General features: G+C 43.3%; 1 protein-coding gene across 1 annotated transcript in view; it reads right to left on the reverse strand.

The window, feature by feature from the left end:
• The window catches only part of LOC139310283 (uncharacterized), a 30,503-nt gene that overhangs the window by 8,430 nt on the left and 3,835 nt on the right, over positions 1–18,238 (reverse strand). Inside the window, exons 3-15 of the mRNA XM_070934444.1 lie at positions 15,713–15,840; positions 14,268–14,414; positions 10,998–11,081; positions 10,714–10,881; positions 9,735–9,831; positions 9,393–9,613; positions 8,430–8,583; positions 6,432–6,643; positions 4,870–4,987; positions 4,022–4,227; positions 2,654–2,771; positions 663–832; positions 227–300 (exon numbers count right to left, since the gene is read on the reverse strand). Coding sequence (XP_070790545.1) covers positions 227–300; positions 663–832; positions 2,654–2,771; positions 4,022–4,227; positions 4,870–4,987; positions 6,432–6,643; positions 8,430–8,583; positions 9,393–9,613; positions 9,735–9,831; positions 10,714–10,881; positions 10,998–11,081; positions 14,268–14,414; positions 15,713–15,840 — 1,897 coding nt within the window. The remainder of the gene's footprint in view (positions 1–226; positions 301–662; positions 833–2,653; positions 2,772–4,021; positions 4,228–4,869; positions 4,988–6,431; positions 6,644–8,429; positions 8,584–9,392; positions 9,614–9,734; positions 9,832–10,713; positions 10,882–10,997; positions 11,082–14,267; positions 14,415–15,712; positions 15,841–18,238) is intronic.

Here is an 18,238-nt window from a genome sequence, read left to right on the forward strand (position 1 = left end):
CACTGAACCACCACATCCTCTTTTTTAGAATAGAAAAAAAAAGGATTGCTTTTTTAGAAAAGCAATTCTTCCTGAAGCAAAGGATTCCTCCTCCTAACAGTTCTTTAACTCAAATTCTCCCCAACCTGGGAATTCCAAGAACCACCATCTCAGCACATTTGGAAACCACCCAAGGCAGGGCCAAGTTGGCTTCAAGCCCTTCAGCTCTCAAGTCACAAATACTCACTGGTAAACAGGTGTTGCTTGACCTGGGAGGAAATACAGGACCTCATTTTCGTAAGTCATGATGGTCTTTTCAAACTGTAAAGAAGAATGGAATGAAACGTTCCGAATAGAAACTGGATCCCTGCCCTTCCTCCAAGTTGGTCAAAGGCCCATGTTGGACCTTTCCCTCTTCCCCTTTATCACCCCATGTGAAATAGGAAAGATCCAGTACCATAGTAAAAATATAGTTCCTAGCTTTTCCTCTAGTTGTCACTTATAAAGCTGTTCATTACGAGCACAAATGTTGATGCTTGTCCTATTGGATGGATATAAACCTGTTTTCCCAGCCTGGCTTTCCCACACTGGGAGAAGGTCAGTAGATATATCCTATTCTACTTTACAGCATCCTTTCCAGACCCTCCAGAAGAGGGGGGAACCTTCCCCCAGTAATCTCTCACCTTGCGAGTTGTGCCACAAGAGTTTACACTGAAGAGGAAGTCTGCTCCTGCCTTTGTCACAGAAGCTGGTTTACAGCGTTTGTCTCTCAGCACTAAATTGGAGAGGTCCAAGTCTGGCATGCCAACCAACGTCCGAGCAGAGACTGCAATTGTGCCGTTAGGCTGGCAGTCTGTAAGAGACAGAGTTTATTCCAGGAAGTTCAGGAGGTAAGGATTCCTACCTTGCTAACCCCAGTACCCCCACTCTCATCCCTCGCCTTGAGGAAGAGCCGCATCATTGATGCCACCATAGATGCCTCCAGACAATCAGCTCTTGGTGCTGATCATAGTTTTTCACAGCCAGATATAAGCAAACACTGCAGCAGTCATTCCATGTTAACTGGCACTCTTGTGTACCCATTCACTCCAACACCTTCATACCGGCCTTCCATTCCCAAAGAAATACGATTTTCACATTGTGATTGTTGAAGATAACAATTTACAGCATATGTCACCACCTCCCTCAGTAATGGGCATCATTTTTACCATTTTCTCCCTCATTTATTGATTAATCTCCCATCTTTCATAAAGGAGGTCAATGCCTTTTTTAAAAAAAAGGAACAAAAGGAAGCATGACAAGTATAACAAGGCTACACATTGAAGAGCAGGGAAGCAGACCTACCAAAATCACTTGTCCTATAATTCCTGCATAGTCCACATCAGAGAGAGAAGGGGGAGGAAATTACAACAAGAGTGGAGATTATTAACAAGAGTGGAGTGCACTGCAGCCCTCTATGGAAGCCGCATTAACTTATTGATCCTTTTGTTAAAAAGATGAAGATGTTATGGAAGATTGTAGAATAGAACTGAGATTGTATCCCCATTTAAATATCTGCTGGGCATAACCATTCAATAGTAACAGTTCTCCCCCAGGTCACTGACTTCATCCTCAGTGCATGAGTGAGAAAGTGTTTCTGTCCTTAGCTCTATCAGCATTAAATTAATATTTGTCCTTTATTCTCCCATGGTGGTTACTGTCGCTGTTTCAAATGTGCTTTTATTTTTATCTGTAATGGGAGGGAGGGAGGGAGGGAGGGAGGGAGGGAGGGAGAGAAGGAAGGAAGGAAGGAAGGAAGGAAGGAAGGAAGGAAGGAAGGAAGGAAGGAAGGAAGGAAGGAAGGGTCAATTTGATGTAAGGTACTGGCCTTAGAAATCAAGTGATCGTGAGTTTTTAGGCATGAAAGCTGACTGGATGACTTTGTACCAGTCATTCTCTCTCACCTACCTCCTAGGTTTTTGTTCTGGGGAAAATAGGAGTATTTGGGTGGCCTTGAGTTACTTATAAAGTAATAAAGGTGGATACAAATCTAAGGAAGGAAAGACGTTTTTGGAGAGAAGCTGGGTGACAGCAGAGATTTAAAACAGAGATGAGAGGCAGGATAGAGGTCACTAATGGGGAAAGTCAAATTCATGTCAGTATTTTTCCATAAACCATAAGGTGGAAAGGACTACCTCAGATAGGGAAAAACTGTGTGTGTGTTGCTAATGAAATATCAGTAAAACAATGGTGATTCCAAAACCTATTTTCAGTTCCAACCCACCTTAAATTTTAAACTGGCAAAAGGCCAAACTATTTTCTTTGCACCTTAGAATACCTTCTCTGTGTTATATAAAGCTTCGTACAATATAGTTTTTCTACAATGTACTGGAGACAAAGGAGCCAAGAATCTGTGAGAAATAAAGTTTCTCCAACCCAAATCTAAATTACAGTTTTCTTGTGGAGAGGGAAGAAATAATTATGTGTGTGTGTGTGTGTGTGTACAAAATAACATGAATGATATGCCACTATACTGTATATATGAGTGCCTTCATAGTTAATTTATTAATCTAGATTAAGTAGATTGAAAGTGACATCTTGAAATCTGGTTGACTACTTCCCAAATGGATTTAATGTATCTGGAAGGATATCAGGATCAACATCCTTCAGACATTTAATCAGAAATATCACTTACCAATTAGATCTTTCGGAGAGAAGCTGCAGGAAATGGTAAATTCAATCATTTCTATTTGACTGAGATGGTCCTTAAATTGCAACTGGAAGGTGAACACAATCCCAAAGGAGTTTATTTCCTAGGACACAAAGAGAGTAGGTTTTCAAATGATAGAAGGGGGAAATGATTAAGCATTATATCACAAAGTACAATTTAATGTTAGGTTTTCAGGGTATTTTATTTAGGGTTTTCTCTCGGCTTGTGGTTCAAAGTTCAAATGCAGCTCTTAACCCCAGCAATTTATGCACCTTTGCAGAAAGCAAGGTCCTCTTTGGAAATAGCGTGACAATTACAGTAACACATCTAGATCATGGTGGAAGAGAAGGGACAGAACCTGCTCCTGAACCAAAGAGGGTTTTGATACTGGTTTCTAATAAAGAAGCAGGTTGCTTACTCCCAGAAGCAAAGGAAGTCAACTACAGGTTGTTTCTAGGAAGCAAGAATTGCCCCCCCCAAAAAAAGTATAAGTAATGTTCTCTACCCCCAAAGCAAGACTCTTACGTATGGCAAAGAATCCCCCTATTTCCTGCTATTCAGTGGTTCCCTGGACTTTTTGCAGTCCAGATACAGTACGATGTGTGGCGATTTTCTTGCTTTGTGTTCTTTCACAGAGAGGTAGGAGGAGGGAGAAGGGGAAGTGAGTGAGTAGCACCGATTGTGGGGAAACCATGAACAATTTCCAAGGTTAGCTGCCACAGTACTGATGAGGCAACAGCTGACTCAGGAACATCAGGAGAAAAGGTAATAGCAGCCAAAGTGGTAAGTGGGGGGATTTACTTGCTTACTCTTCTGTTTTATTCTAGGCTAGTCTTCCATTATGGCTCATCCTTGGGCTAGAGACATCCAGATGATCACAGGATGGCAGTGCCGAGACATTGAAAACTTACTCTTTGCTGCCTTTTAGCACCATAGCAGTAGCACTTAGACTTCTATACCGCTTTACAGTGCTTTACAGCACTCTCTAAATGGTTTACAGAATTGGCATATTGCCCCCAACAATCTGGGTCCTCATTTTACCCACCTCGGAAGGATGGAAGGCTGAGTCAACCTTGAGCCTGGTGAGATTTGAACTGCCAAATTGCAGGCAGCCAGCAGTCGGCAGAAGTAGCCTGCAGTACTGCACTCTAACGACTGCGCCACTGTGGCCATCCACATGTTTGTCACGTAGATAGTTGGAGCTGAAGGCAGCAAGGGGGAATTCAATGCATACTGTGCCTGCAGATCCTGGGAGGCTTTTTCACAATATTTACCCAGGGTTCCCACTCCATCCCAAAAGGGACCCCTTCACATTCTTAAATAGAATGCTGCCCAGACCAAGATTTGTCATACCTCAAGGAACACGTGAGTGGCGAGCTTTGGCACTCTCAGGACCAGATGAGTTTGATTGACCTGCAATCCATATTGAAGGGTCTGTGCAGTCTCTTGAGTTAGGGGTGTGTTTCCTACAAAGGGCAACCAATTCTGGTCCACGTTGCCACGTTTCACCACTAAATAGAGGGCTTCGTTATCACAGAATCCTTCTGCATGGGGCAGCACTGGAGAGAAGATGAAACAAGATGGGTGCCTGTCTTTTTACTTTCCCGCTCACTGCGCATTTCCACAAGCATTTCCCATTAACATTTCTGACAGCTTAGTTTCACAGAATGGCATGAGCAACTACCGTGTTTTCCCGAAAATAAGACCCTGTCTTATATTTTTTTGAACCCTGAAATAAGCGCTTGGCCTTATTGCCATGCGCTCAAAAGCCCGATTGGGCTTATTATCAGGGGATGTCTTATATTGGGGGAAACAGGGTACTTGATAATTCTTCATACAAATGACTAGCTACATCATAGTGCCACTGTTTAACTGCCTTATTAAAAAGTATTAAGATATCAATGAAAGGCTATAATTGTTTCTAACAACTTTAGACTAACATCTTCTGGATCAATAGAATATAGAATAATAGAGTTGGAAGGGACCTTGGAGGTCTTCTAGTCCAACCCTCTGCTTAAGCAGGAGACCCTAGACCATTTCAGACATGCAGACAAAAGACTTTATTTTCAATTCACTAGCTTATCTTCTTAGTTGCAGTGGAAATGTCTACTACCCGAGGATCTATCTTCCAGATTCTATCCATATTATTTCTGGTATCCATAATGGAAAGAGGCAGAAAATATTAGCTCCAATCAACTCACCTGCATCCCTCACCAAGGCAGAAAGAGGGACTGGGACTTCAAAGACTTCTGCCTGAGGAATCACAGTGAATTGCAGTACAGGATTGGTAGTATAATTTCGAAAGTGTTCTGGCACATACTGGGAAAAGTTAAAATGGAAGGCATTAATTTCTACATTATCACTAACAGTGTAACTATTAAAAAGAAAGCTGAGCTTAGTATTGGTTACATGCAATCTATTCAGATGGATGAAATTTATGGATTACCAAATACGTCCTTTTCTGTAAAATCTACACAATATCTAACAATTTACATAGATAAATGGACTGCCTCAGATGGTTGCAAACCCTTTAGAGCAGCCTTATCCAGCCAAGCAACCTCTAGATAGCTGGACTTCAGCTCTTACAATTTCCTAGCCAGCATGACCATCACTAAGAATTGTGGGAGCTGAGGACCACATATTTGGAGAAAACCAAGATCGTGGAAGTCTTGATTTTGACTCCATCTTGGAAAACTTAAATTGCAAAACTTGTTTACATGTGTAGCATATTGAAACACTGTCATACCCCTACCCCAGATACCCTATAACTTGAATCTTGGCTCCCTCTTTTATACAACTTGATAAAAGGTGTCCATGCATTCTAAGCCTACCTCATCAATTATTTCTCTGCAAATACAATTATCTAACACCAAGTTTTACCCAGCCTTTGACCAACCATGTTCCATTTTGCGCTGGGGAGGGAGGGGAAAGACATTTAACTTGCCTAAAATTCTTCTGAAAACTAAGAGAGGCTAATCCATCCCCAGGTTAGAAATTCCCAGGAATTCTCAGGAATGGGTGGTCCAAATAAATATTGGTACTCAAAGAGAATATCATTTCATGGAGTTAGTGACCTCCGCTCCAATACAGAAGGGAGAATCTGAAGTAGCACCCGTGTGCTAATTATAGGCATGCAGAATGAAACACAGTATCTGGAAAAATAAAACGTTTTAATTCATTTCACATAATTCATTTTTTGTTGAATTATTATATTGGGGTTAAAAGGAACATCAGTAGTTTTGTTGTGTTTTGCTGCTAATAGAACAGAACAGAACAGAACAGAACAGAACAGAACAGAACAGAACAGAACAGAACAAACAGAGTTGGAAGGGACCTTGGAGGTCTTCTAATCCAAACCCCTGCTTAGGCAGGAAACCCTGTACCATTTCAGACAAATGGTTGTCCAATCTCTTCTTAAAAACTTCCAGTGTTGGAGCATTCACAACTTCTGGAGGCAAGTCATTCTACTGATTAATTGTTCTAACTGTCATAAAATTTCTCCTTAGTTCTAGATTGCTTCTCTCCTTGATTAGTTTCCACCCATTGCTTTTTGTCCTGCCTTCAGGTGCTTTGGAGAATAGCTTGACTCCCTCTTCTTTGTGGCAGCCCCTGAGATATTGGAAACCTGCTATCATGTCTCCCCCAGTCCTTCTTTTCATTAAACTAGACATACAGAGTTTGTCTAGTGTTTAATGATTGTCTAATGATAAGACATTCCACAGCGACACCTGCAGACAAGGCCTACATTGATAGCTATTCATACCTCCTTCTCAACTCCAGGACTATCAAATGAGATCTGCACAAGGTAATCTTTGCTGCCGTTGGGGTGTTTGATTTCAATGATCTTACAGCCCCATTTCTCAGCCTCAGGCAATGGCAAGGGCCCCGAATGACCCACTGTCACACCAACCAGGTGTACATCTGGCAAGAAGGAGCCAACCGTTGCATTGAAGAGCTTGAGATTTATCTTTGTATCTGCAGGGGGAAGAAAACCACTTGAAGGAAAAGTCTGTTTTGGGCTTGATGTTCTCTCTCATCTTTTCCTCCAGCTGCTTTGTGAATGAGCCCCTTTGGCTGATTCTAAGATTCGAATAGCCAATATGATGCCCACTGGCATCAGTGTACTCATGGAGATACCTCCTGATGCCCCCCCTACCCTATTTATTGGGGATAGCATTGAATGAACTTTTAAATAAATCAGTTGGAAAGTTGGCATGATGGCAAAGCAAAGCATCATCAGCCAGTGTGGTCTTTATCAGTAATGGGCAGGAAATAGGGTTGGGATCCACTGGAAACATCTTCAAAGGTTTAGGAGTACCCCTTGTCCAGAGGCAGCAATTTGTTACGTTCCTATTGAGACCTTTTTTTTTAAAGCTAGGATAGTAGGAATGAGGTAGTGTACATCAGGAATGAACAATTAACAGGTCGCTACACCATACCCATTTTCTGGGTCTCAGGTCAACCCTTACTGTCAAAAGTGGTGCATTTTCTCTTCCTTTGCCATCTGTTGCCACCCCTGCAAAAGGCTGCAAATAGATATGCTAAGCCTCAGTGAAGCTGACTTTTTGAGTTCAGATTTTTCCTCCCTCTCTCTTTCTCTCTGCGTGTATGTGTATACACACACACACCAGTGGCGGAGGTAGGAGGCTCTGTCCACCTGCCCAGACGTCATCACAGATGCTTTACGCATGTGCAGAAAGTTCTGCACATCCGCAGAAGCCCCGTGCGCGAGGGGAGCAAGCGCATGCATGCACACGCTCCCGGTTCCGAACCAGTAGTGAAGGTAAGCAGAACCCACTACTGACACACACATACATACCGCATTGCACATTCCTCTCTCTCTATATGCACACAACACATCAAGAATGGTTCAGCCAGATTTGTAGAGGGACCCTGGACAAGATGTCCTAGATTCCACCACTCCCTCTAAGAAAACCCTATTGCTTTCTGTCTGTTAAGAAGTCCAGAACCCCCCTTTGTTGTCTTCTGACCCATGCTTTATAAGAGGTCTTCAAACTTGGCAGCTTTAAGACTTGTGGACTTCAACTCCCAGAATTCTCCAGCCAGCTATGCTTGTTGAAGTCCACAAGTCTTAAAGCTGCCAAGTTTGAAGACCTCTGCTTTATAAATTAATCAAAAGACCATTCTTTTCTCTCCCATTTCTCCACTCCTTGTTATTGAGGGATAAAGATGGCAGCAACATGTCACAACATGTTGTTTTTTTTTAATGTCTAACTGAGCTCCAGCACTTAAGGAAATGAAGATGGTTGGGTGTGGTTGCCTAAAGCTGTGCTCTGCAGCAATATAAAATCCCCTTCAAGCAACTCCTGATGACTTCATGGACACACCCATGCAGTTTTCTTGACAACGCTGCAATAAAAAGTTGTTTGCCACTGCCTTCTTCAGAGATATTTTTACAGCAGCTTTTATATTCTCTGAACTTATCCCTCTGAGTAACCAGCTTGTGGTAAACTAAAGAGTACTCAGATGAAACAATATTAGGAATGATAGACAATGGGTCCTGCTTAAATGACCATCTAAATGTTAGATCATTATTCTACAAAAGTCAAATTAAAAGTCAGCTCTCGTAAAACTCAAGCGTGCCCACATATCTAGGTGGCTTGCCAACCACTAGGGGGCAATAGAGAACATTCTACGACTAGAAGACTTTATAGAAAATAGCAGGTTCTACAGGAGACCATAGAAGAGGCATCTTTCTACTGTCCTGTATCAATTCCTTATAAAAACAACAACAACTCACAGTCTGTAATCCTGATGGGTGCAAGCTGCAAAGGTGTGCTGATCTTCTTCAGTATAAGATGCTTCGTAATACCTCTTTTGTCATCTTCCCACAAATGTTCCACAAAGATGTTGATTTTGTAGGTGATCATCAATTTTCTATCAACCACGTGACTCTGGAAGACAAGAACAACTGGTAACCATTGCTTTAGGCCGGGGGTGTGTGTCAAACTCACGCGTCACGTTGCTGTCACGTGACGTTTCGTGATGTTTTTCCCATTTGCGGAGCTGGGGTGGGCATGGCCCACTGGCCGCCAGTTTGACACCCTTGGCTTAAGTGGTCATATATAAAGACAAATTGTGTACTAAAAATGGGCAGCCCCCTTAAAATCCAGTTTGCTCTTTTCTTTATGTTGCCATCAATTGGACATTTCAATGCACCGACCCATTCAGAAGCAGAAGCTAAACTGTGGTCAACCATTTGTTTTTCTTTCCCCCCCACTTCAAATAATGTATCTTGATAGATCAAAAATGTGCAAAATGTGGCTATTTGGATGGTGTTAAAACTACACCATCACCTGTCAGCAATGGCCATGTTGTCTAGGGCTTGTGACAGTAGGAATCCACCAGCCCCTCTCGGAGGGAGATGGGCAATTCATGTCTAAAACTGTGAAAAATAAATGAACACTTGGAAAGCGTCCTTATTTATGCTAGACTAGGGTTCAGCAGCTTGGGTCCTTAAGAGGTTGATATGGCACCCAAATATTTTTTCACAGCCTCTAAAGAAAAAGGTGCTTTCCACTTTATTGTGAGTTAGGAAAAAGATGAGCTATATATCACAATGGGCTTAGCACAATAAAAATGAAGAGAAAATTAAAAAACTCGCACCAGAACACCTGACTCATCAGAATATACAACAAGCACATTTTGTAATGCACCATCACATACAGTAGCTTTTAATATCCAAAAAGTTTCCCATGCCTACCTTGTAGTTACCACCCAGTGCACCAATGGGTATCTTTACTATAATGGCATCCTTGTTACTGGCCAGCATGTAACCTCGGCTTTTTATATCCTGGGCTGACAGTTTGTATAAATCGACACCCATCTCTACGTGCAATTCTTTTATTGTAGCAGTTCCAATTAGAAGAGAAATGTGCTTTGGGATAGTCCAAGTGATTGTTTCTTCGGTGTAGGTTATACCATCTAGGGAGTAATAGGGTAGAAGAGAAAAAGATAGTACAAAGCTATAAGAAGGGAAACCTAAGCCTTCAGAGTTTAGGTCAGGGATCCATAGCCTGGAGATCATTACTCTGTTTTTACCCACCTATAGGGCAGGCCATGGCAGCGTCGACCATGAAGAGCAGGAAACGCTCCTTGTAGTAGGTACTGGATCTCACAGAAGAAAAAGGGACCCCACTGATCTGAAATAGGAGCAAGAAGTTTCCAACTTTTTACTTTGCCCAAGTGTCAAATTGCCAGTTCTTCAGGACACGGAATAAAATATATCTCTATATACGAATCACATTTGATGACATTACATTTTTTTAAAAGAGCAAGTATCTCTGGGCCATAGACAGATAGGTGGGTGGGGGATTAGGAATGTCACCAAGTTCTTTAGACTGAAGGCACCATTCCCATGTTCCTATCCATACTAATGGAGAAGGGTAGAAATGAACATGAAATGAAATGAAATTAAATTAAATGTGGATTTACAGGTGGTTTATTATTTATTTATTTATTTATTTATTTATTTGTCGCATTTCTATGCCGCCCAACTCCCTAGGGACTCTGGGCGGTTTACAGCAAAAAAAAATATAAGTTATGTTATATTGTATGTAACATATATATGTATATGTTACATATAAGACCAAATCAGAAAGGAGGAGGTGATAAGCCGCCTGGGAAAGCCAAGGGAAATCATCAAAACCATAAAAAGGCGAAAGAATATTTTGGATATGTGATGCGACACCCGGAAAAATACAGCATACTTCACTTAATCCTCCAGAGAAAAACTGAAGGCAAACGAGGTCCAGGCAGAAAAAGAACATCATGGCTTCAAAATCTAAGGGACTGATTTGGACAAAACTCAGCAGCACTTTTTCGTGCAGCTGTTGATAAAAATAGGATTGCCAATATGATCTCCAACGTCCGATGACGGATATGGGAGAAGAAGAAGAAGAAATGAACACCTATTCCCACAAGCTACGGTTATTTTAGCTAAACAACATTACTGAATGCATGGATTCTGGTCACTGCCTTCTCTCCTGCGTCTTCATATGTTCTGAAAATTAAAGTGAGCTCACTTCCACTTTCTGAGCTTGAGATGCATTGTAGGGCGCTCTCAACACGATCCTGGTCTCTGTCATTTTAATCCCATAACCGGCAGCTTGAGCTTCTTCAACCATCATCGAGCTCTTCTCAGAGCCCATGTGAAAGACTATTTGCCAAATGGAGGGAATTCCAGTTTTGACCTAAAACATGGGAGCAGAAAGCAAGAAAACGAAGCATTTTAAGAGTTATATAACTGCCCGCATGGAAATTATGCTATCTGGGCTCTGTTTGGATCAGGGAGAAGACAGAGAAATACCTCTGAAAAAGCAGATGCCCAGTCTTCAGGCTGATCTTGAAGAAAACCATCTGAGATTGAGGGAACATTTCTTCTCACTGAGACCTGGAGGGGAAACAAGAGACCATATAGTTGGGAGATACTTCAAGGCATTTAAGAGGTTTGAGAGCATAAATGTCTATCATTCCAGCCCATTGCTTCCAGTTCTTAATTCAGCCTGGATGTTTTTACAGTCATTAAGGCAGTCATTTTTACAGTCACTATGGCAGGGGTGAAATTCAAAAATTTTCCATACCTGTGGGCGTGGCAGGGGAAGGATACTGCAAAATCTCCATTCCGCCCCCCCCAACTCCTGGGAGAAGGATATTGCAAAATCTCCATTTCCACCCCACTCTGGGGCCAGCCAGAGGTGGTATTTGCCAGTTCTCAAACTAATCAAAATTTCCGCTACCGGTTCTCCAGAACTTGTTCGAACCTGCTGAATTTCACCCCTGAAATATGGCCCCTTTATGACTTGTGGACTTCAACTCCTAGAATTCCTGAGCCAGCATGGTCACAAGTCATAAAAGGGCCGTAGTTTCCCACCCCTGCATTAAGCTATAACCTTCTCAATAACTTCAATCTGTTTCTTGTTTTCATGCTGGTCAAGAAAGGCCACGCTCTGATCTCCAGCTTTACCATCTTGGGGACTCCCTATCCTGGCTTGATTTGTGATGGAAAACAGCATAGTGCAGACACGCATTAAATGGAAGTCACTTTCCTTAATCAGTAGGTCCAAGAATGGGTAATACATGTTCTATTTGCTAAGGTAGTTGAACACCTTCTGCTTCTGCAGCCTAGTGAGGCAGGAGCGACAAGTATTCACTGAGCTAGGAAGATTAGAGTTTAGAAGTGGATTAATCTAGATCACCAGCCACACTGGCAGCTCACTACAACTTCCTGCTTAAGGCAACGCTCCTTGCAGAAATCAGAAGTATGTGTTGTATTATCAGAAGCTTAGAAGGTCATATAAAGCAAATGTGTTGCAGTACATTGGGAAAGTCCTGAGATGACGTGCAGGCTTGTCTCACTGCAGAATGGTTAGTTGCTACACCGACACCATGCAATTGGGAGAGGAGCACTTTAGGTTGGCGAGAGGCCACCTTCCTCATATTTGTAATCCTGAGAGGCCAGTTGATATCTTTGGGATGTTGATCCATGCTTCCTGGGTCATGCTTTGCAGATGAGGCAAGACGCATTAAATTGTAAGCAGGGTATGACGGACAGCCTTATTTTATGTCCATGCTATATATTAAGCGTTCTCCCTTCTACTCTATCAAAGAGACTAGTCTGTTCTAACAACGTATGCGTGCTTCCCTGACTTCAGCTGAGTTTTCCATCATGGATCAGTGGAAAATTGAGGACAGATCGTTGTCTTTACTTCTACTTGCTTAAATTCTCAGACCGATAGGTGCGGTATATTCATTTACCGGTATTTAGGCTATGACATATCACTACAATATATTAACATTTCACCTAGATTAGTAAAACACAATAAAATAGAAATGTTAAAAAGATCTATGTTCAAATGCCAAATGTCTAAGCCAGAGATCTTCAAACTTGGCAGCTTTAAGACTTGTGGACTTCAACTCCCAGAATTCTCCAGCCAGCATAGCATAGCTGGCTGGAGAATTCTGGGAGTTGAAGTCCACAAGTCTTAAAATTCCCAAGTTTGAGGACCCCTGGTCTAAGCCATCTAGCCAGTGATTTTGTTTATACTAACAAAATCAGATACTGGACAGGTGTAATATTGTGTGTGGTGTATAATATGGCTCTTTATATGGTATAACATGGCTTTTTATATGTGTTACTTCAACTGTTCAATTTCAAATTTACCTCCAGGCACATTCAAGGTTATCTGAAAACAGAACCAGCCTTACTATGTTAAAAAAAAAAAAGGAACCACCTTGTGCAGAAAATTCTGGGCCCAGCTCTCTATTATTCTTCCCCCAGTCCCTAGACTGGACTGACCCATCGTTCTGGAGTTAAGCAGTTGGGTCCTTTCTGCAGAAGGAGGATTTCTTCCAGCATTGTCCTTGAAACCAGATTCAGCTGCCAATCCAACTGGATCCAATGACTGGCATGATCACGCAAGAGGCTAATAATGTTCACTCAAATAGACTATCCCAATACCAAAAATATTCCATGGTCTCACATTCACATGACAGAAATCCAGCCACTGCCTTAGTCTATCATCCGTTGAACTACTCATCAATCTCATCTTAGTGAGTCAAATCCAGTGGCTATACAGGTAGTCCTTGACTTATGACCACAACTGAGGCCAAACTTTCTGTTGCTAACTGAGACATTTGTTAAATGGGTTTTGCCCAATTTCACCACCTTTCTTACCACCTTTCTTATGATCTCTGTTAAGTGAGTACTGCAGTTGTTAAGCTAGTCACACGATTGTTAAGCGAATCTGGCTTCCCTATTGACTTTGCTTGTCAGGTGGTCGCAAAAAGTGATCACATGACCCCGAGGGACTGCAACCGTCATAAATAGGAGTCAGTTGCCAAGCATCTGAATTTTGGTCATGTGACCATGGAGATGCTGCAATGGTCATGTGAAAAACGGTGATGTCACTTTTCCAGTGCCGTTGTAACTTTGAACGGTCACTAAATGAAGTATCATAAGTCGAGAACCACCTGTAGTGGAAAGCTGGGTATGCTTATGTTATCTCAGGCAACCGAACAGAAGAGCACACAGCCCTGCTTATGGGTATCGGGAGTACTTGTCAAAATGCTAGGATGACTGAAAGCAGAGACTGGCTAGATATTCACGTCCTGATCCTTCCCCAAATTGCCTCTCCCAAATTGACACAATTCAACATCTAGCCTTAATACAGAATTATACTTGCAAAATGTGACTTTCTCTGGCAGAGGATTAGGACTTCTTGGCTACAGATTCTGCAATTGGTATCCATAAAAGAGAACATACAGTTCCAGTATTAATCTCTTTTCAAATTATTCGCCTTACAGGCTTTAACCTGGCGATACTAAAAAAAAAAAAAAACAACCCTAAAGGAGAATCTAAGAGCCCGTACAGATTAAAGTGCCAACTGCATTCTACTTCCATTACTTCTATATAACATACACAGAACCAGAGCTATTCAATTGCAGTTCAGCTGTCCACCGTCATGATGTACCCGAGACCTCCAGGCAACACATTCATAGGAAAATTGAACAACAATCACAATTTTGATTGTGCAGCACTATCAGTGTTGAGGGTTGCTTGACCGTTCTCCAAACTTACCTCCATGTAGTTTGTCTCACAGACGATTTCCCTGGGCTGCCATGGGCCATACGAGCAACTCACAGGGACATTAAGCAAAGTTGCAGTGTGCATCTCTGGGTTTGTTGCTGCCTGGATTTGTATGGTTAGCGTGAACTGCTGATCATCCTGAATAAAAGGTTGCAGAAAGAAGAAAACAATAATTAACAGCAAGGTCTTTGGACGTGCATATAGAAATGATGCCTCCAAGCTATTAAATTGTGCTAGTTTAAGTACTTAAAGTACATCATTGCTAGTGAGGCGTACTGTATAGGAAAAGGACATCTTCAGAACTGCTGGAACAGGATTACAATTTCCACATCAACATCACAAACAGGAAGTTAACAGTGTTGCAGAACAAATTACAAGCTTCATAGAGACAGGAATCCTATACCATTCCAGATGATGGCAACTCACAATTATATAGTAGGACTGCATGTAGCCTAAGAAGATAAGTAGTGATAAGTAATATCATGACCTTGCCTACCCCTAGGTTAGTGTTTGGTTTTCCCAGTTGCAATGTATGGTTGTAAAAGTTGAACCATAAGGAAGACTGAGCATCAAAGAATTGAAGCTTTTGAACTATGGTGCTGGAAAAGACTCCTGCGAGTCCCTTGGACTGCAAGGCAATCAAACCAGTCAGTCCTAGAGGAGATCAACCCTGATTGCTCTTTAGAAGGCCAGATCCTGAAGATGAAATACTTTGGCCATTTAATGAGACGGAAAGACTCACTGGAGAAGAGCCTAATGCTGGCAACAATTGAGGGCAAAAGAAGAAGGGGACTGCAGAGAATGAGGTGGCTGGATGGAGTCACTGAAGCAGTTGGCGTGAGCTTAAATGGTCTCCGGGGGATGGTAGAGGACAGGAAGGCCTGGAGGAAAGTTGTCCATGGGGTCACAATGGGTCGGACACGACTTCGCAACTACCAACAAATACATCTTCCAACCTGGGAACAGCATTCTGCATTTTTTTTCCCAGGATCCCTCAGATTTTTGTAGATTCAAGTTAAACATCTTAACCGTGGGTATAATGAGGAAAATCTTTGAACACCTCACAGCAGGGGTGTCAAACTGGTGGCCCGTGGGCAGGATGCCTTTTGCACAGGCCACACCCACCCCCACTCCACGAATGGGAAAAATGTAGTGAAATGTCACGTGACAGCAACATGACGTGGTGAGTTTGACAAGAGTTTGACAATCTTATTGTCATAAGATTGGCTTATGACAATATAAAAGCATAGTTTTTTTTCTTTGATCACACCCATTTCCTTTCTTGCTCCATCCTTATAGTCTCCTCAACACCCTACCTGCAGCCTTTGCCCAAAAGAAGATGATTAACAAATCATTGTTTCAGAATTGAGACATTAATATAGAATTCTAGAGCCTGGTTTACAGCCAGTCCACCATTTTACACCTCTCCTGCCTACCACTATCTGAGTGTAGCAGCCAATCAGGGAGGCCCGGAACTCAATGTTCCCCCAAGCGTCCTGGAAAATGGTATAGCCACATTTCATAGCCTGGACCTCATCAATCGACCAAGCTCTGCCAAACCGATCTGAAAGAACAAATATATTGGTTATTTAGAAACAGGAAAATTGTGTTTCTAAGCATGGTTATCACCACCATATTGTTGCCAAGCTTGATCTTGCATAAAAAATAAGCGGCACAGGCCTTCTTTTCACTTAAGCCAGATCCAGATTTGCAAATGTTTGGGAAAAGTCATTTCTTCCCTTGTGTAAAAGATGGAGACCTTGAGTAGAGAAAATATGCATCAGAATTATAGGGACCATCATTGGCAAGGAAGACAGCACACCAAAGAGATGTCTACAATATTAAATGGCTGCTAAAATAGCTTTTGCCTCAAAAATCAATTGATATTAATAGTTCTAATGGTATTTTTTTTTAATCTGATGGTGGTGGGGAGATGTAGAGGAATTACAACATACAGAAACCATTAAGTATATTCCTTCAATGGAAAAGTGGAGGACATAGGTGGGAGTTTCAGACAGCCTCCCATCCAGGCAGTAAACAGACCCAAATATGTGATTTCCAAATGGAATGAAGGGAGGTTTATTTTATTTTATTTTATTTTATTTTGAATTTGTATACCGCCCTTCTCCCTGAGGACTCAGGGCGGTGAACAGCCAAGTAAAAACATCAAGTACAAATATTAAAATACAGTTAAAATATACATATATAAATTTGGCCCCATTAATTAAAAACAATAAACAAAACACTTAAAAACACTTAAAAAAATTAGGCCAGCCCGGCTTGCTGGAAAAGGAAGGTTTTAAGGGCACGGCGGAAGGCACCGAGGTCTTGGATTCTCCTTATCTCTGGAGGCAATTGATTCCAGAGGGTAGGTGCCCCCACAGAGAAGGCCCTCCCCCTGGGGGTCACCAGCCTGCACTGTTTGGCTGATGGCACCCCGAGGAGGCCCTCTCTGTGGGAGCGCAAGGGTCGATGGGAGATTGTCGGTGGCAGCAGGCGGTCTCGAAGATAGCTAGGCCCTATGCCATGGAGCGCTTTAAAGGTGATAACCAACACCTTGAAGCGCACTCGGAAGACCACTGGGAGCCAGTGCAGCTCGCGCAGGAGCGGTGTTACATGGGAGCGCCAGGCTGCTCCCGTCACTACCCGCGCTGCTGCATTCTGGACCAGTTGGAGCCTCCGGGTGCTCCTCAAGGGGAGCCCCATGTAGAGAGCGTTGCAGTAGTCAAGGCGAGAGGTGACGAGGGCATGAGTGACTGTGCACAGGGAATCCCGATCAAGAAAGGGCCGCAACTGGCGGATCAGGCGAACCTGACAAAAGGTCCCCCTGGTTACAGCTGTCAGATGTTCCTCCAAGGACAGCTGCCTATCCAGGAGGACTCCCAGATTGCGAGCCCTCTCTGTGGGGGCCGACGACTCGCCCCCAATAGTCAGTGATGGAGTCAACTGACTATATCGGGATGCCGGGAGCCACAGCCACTCAGTCTTGGAAGGGTTGAGCCTGAGCCTGTTCCTCCCCATCCAGATCCGCACAGCCTCCAGGCACTGGGACATCACTTCAAGGGCATCGTTGGGGTGGCCTGGGGTGGAGATGTACAGCTGGGTGTCATCAGCGTACTGGTGGTATCTCACCCCAAAGCCACGGATGATCTCGCCCAGCGGCTTCACATAAATGTTGAACAGGAGGGGCGAGAGGACCGACCCCTGAGGCACTCCACATATAAGAGGCCTTGAGGTCGACCTCTGCCTACCTGCCAACACGAACTGCGACCGGTCGGAGAGAAAGGAGGAGAACCACCGTAATACGGTGCCCCCCATCCCCAACTCTTCCAGCCGGTGCAGCATGATACCATGGTCGATGGTATCAAAAGCCGCTGAGAGGTCTAACAGGACCAGAACAGAGGAACAACCCCTGTCCCGAGCCCTCCAGAGATCATCAACCAACGCGACCAATGCCGTTTCCGTGCTGTGTCCAGGCCTGAAACCCGACTGGAACGGATCTAGATAGGATGTTTCCTCCAAGAATTGTGGAAACTGTCGCGCGACCACACTCTCAACAACCTTCGCCAGGAAGCGAAGGTTGGAGACAGGACGATAGTTGGCCAATATTGCCGGATCCAGGGACGGCTTCTTGAGGAGAGGCCTCACCACCGCTTCTTTCAAAGCGGCGGGGAAGTGACCCTCACTCAACGAAGCGTTGATAACACCCTGGAGCCAGCCTCGTGTAACCTCCCGGGAGGCCAGTACCAACCAGGAGGGACACGGGTCCAGTAAACATGTGGCCGCACTAAGTCTCCCCAGAATCCTGTCCACATCATCCGGAGTCACAGCATCAAACTCCTCCCAGGTAACATTCTCAAGACTATTCCTCGTCACCTTGCCCTGATCTACCCAGTCAGAGTCCAAATCCCCCCGGATCTGAGCGATTTTGTCATACAGGTATTGTCTGAAATCCTCCGCCC

Source organism: Pituophis catenifer, unplaced genomic scaffold, assembly GCF_029215685.1.
Source record: "Pituophis catenifer annectens isolate HBS135680 unplaced genomic scaffold, rPitCat1.0.hap2 SCAF_2, whole genome shotgun sequence".
Classification (NCBI taxonomy): Eukaryota; Metazoa; Chordata; class Lepidosauria; order Squamata; family Colubridae; genus Pituophis; species Pituophis catenifer.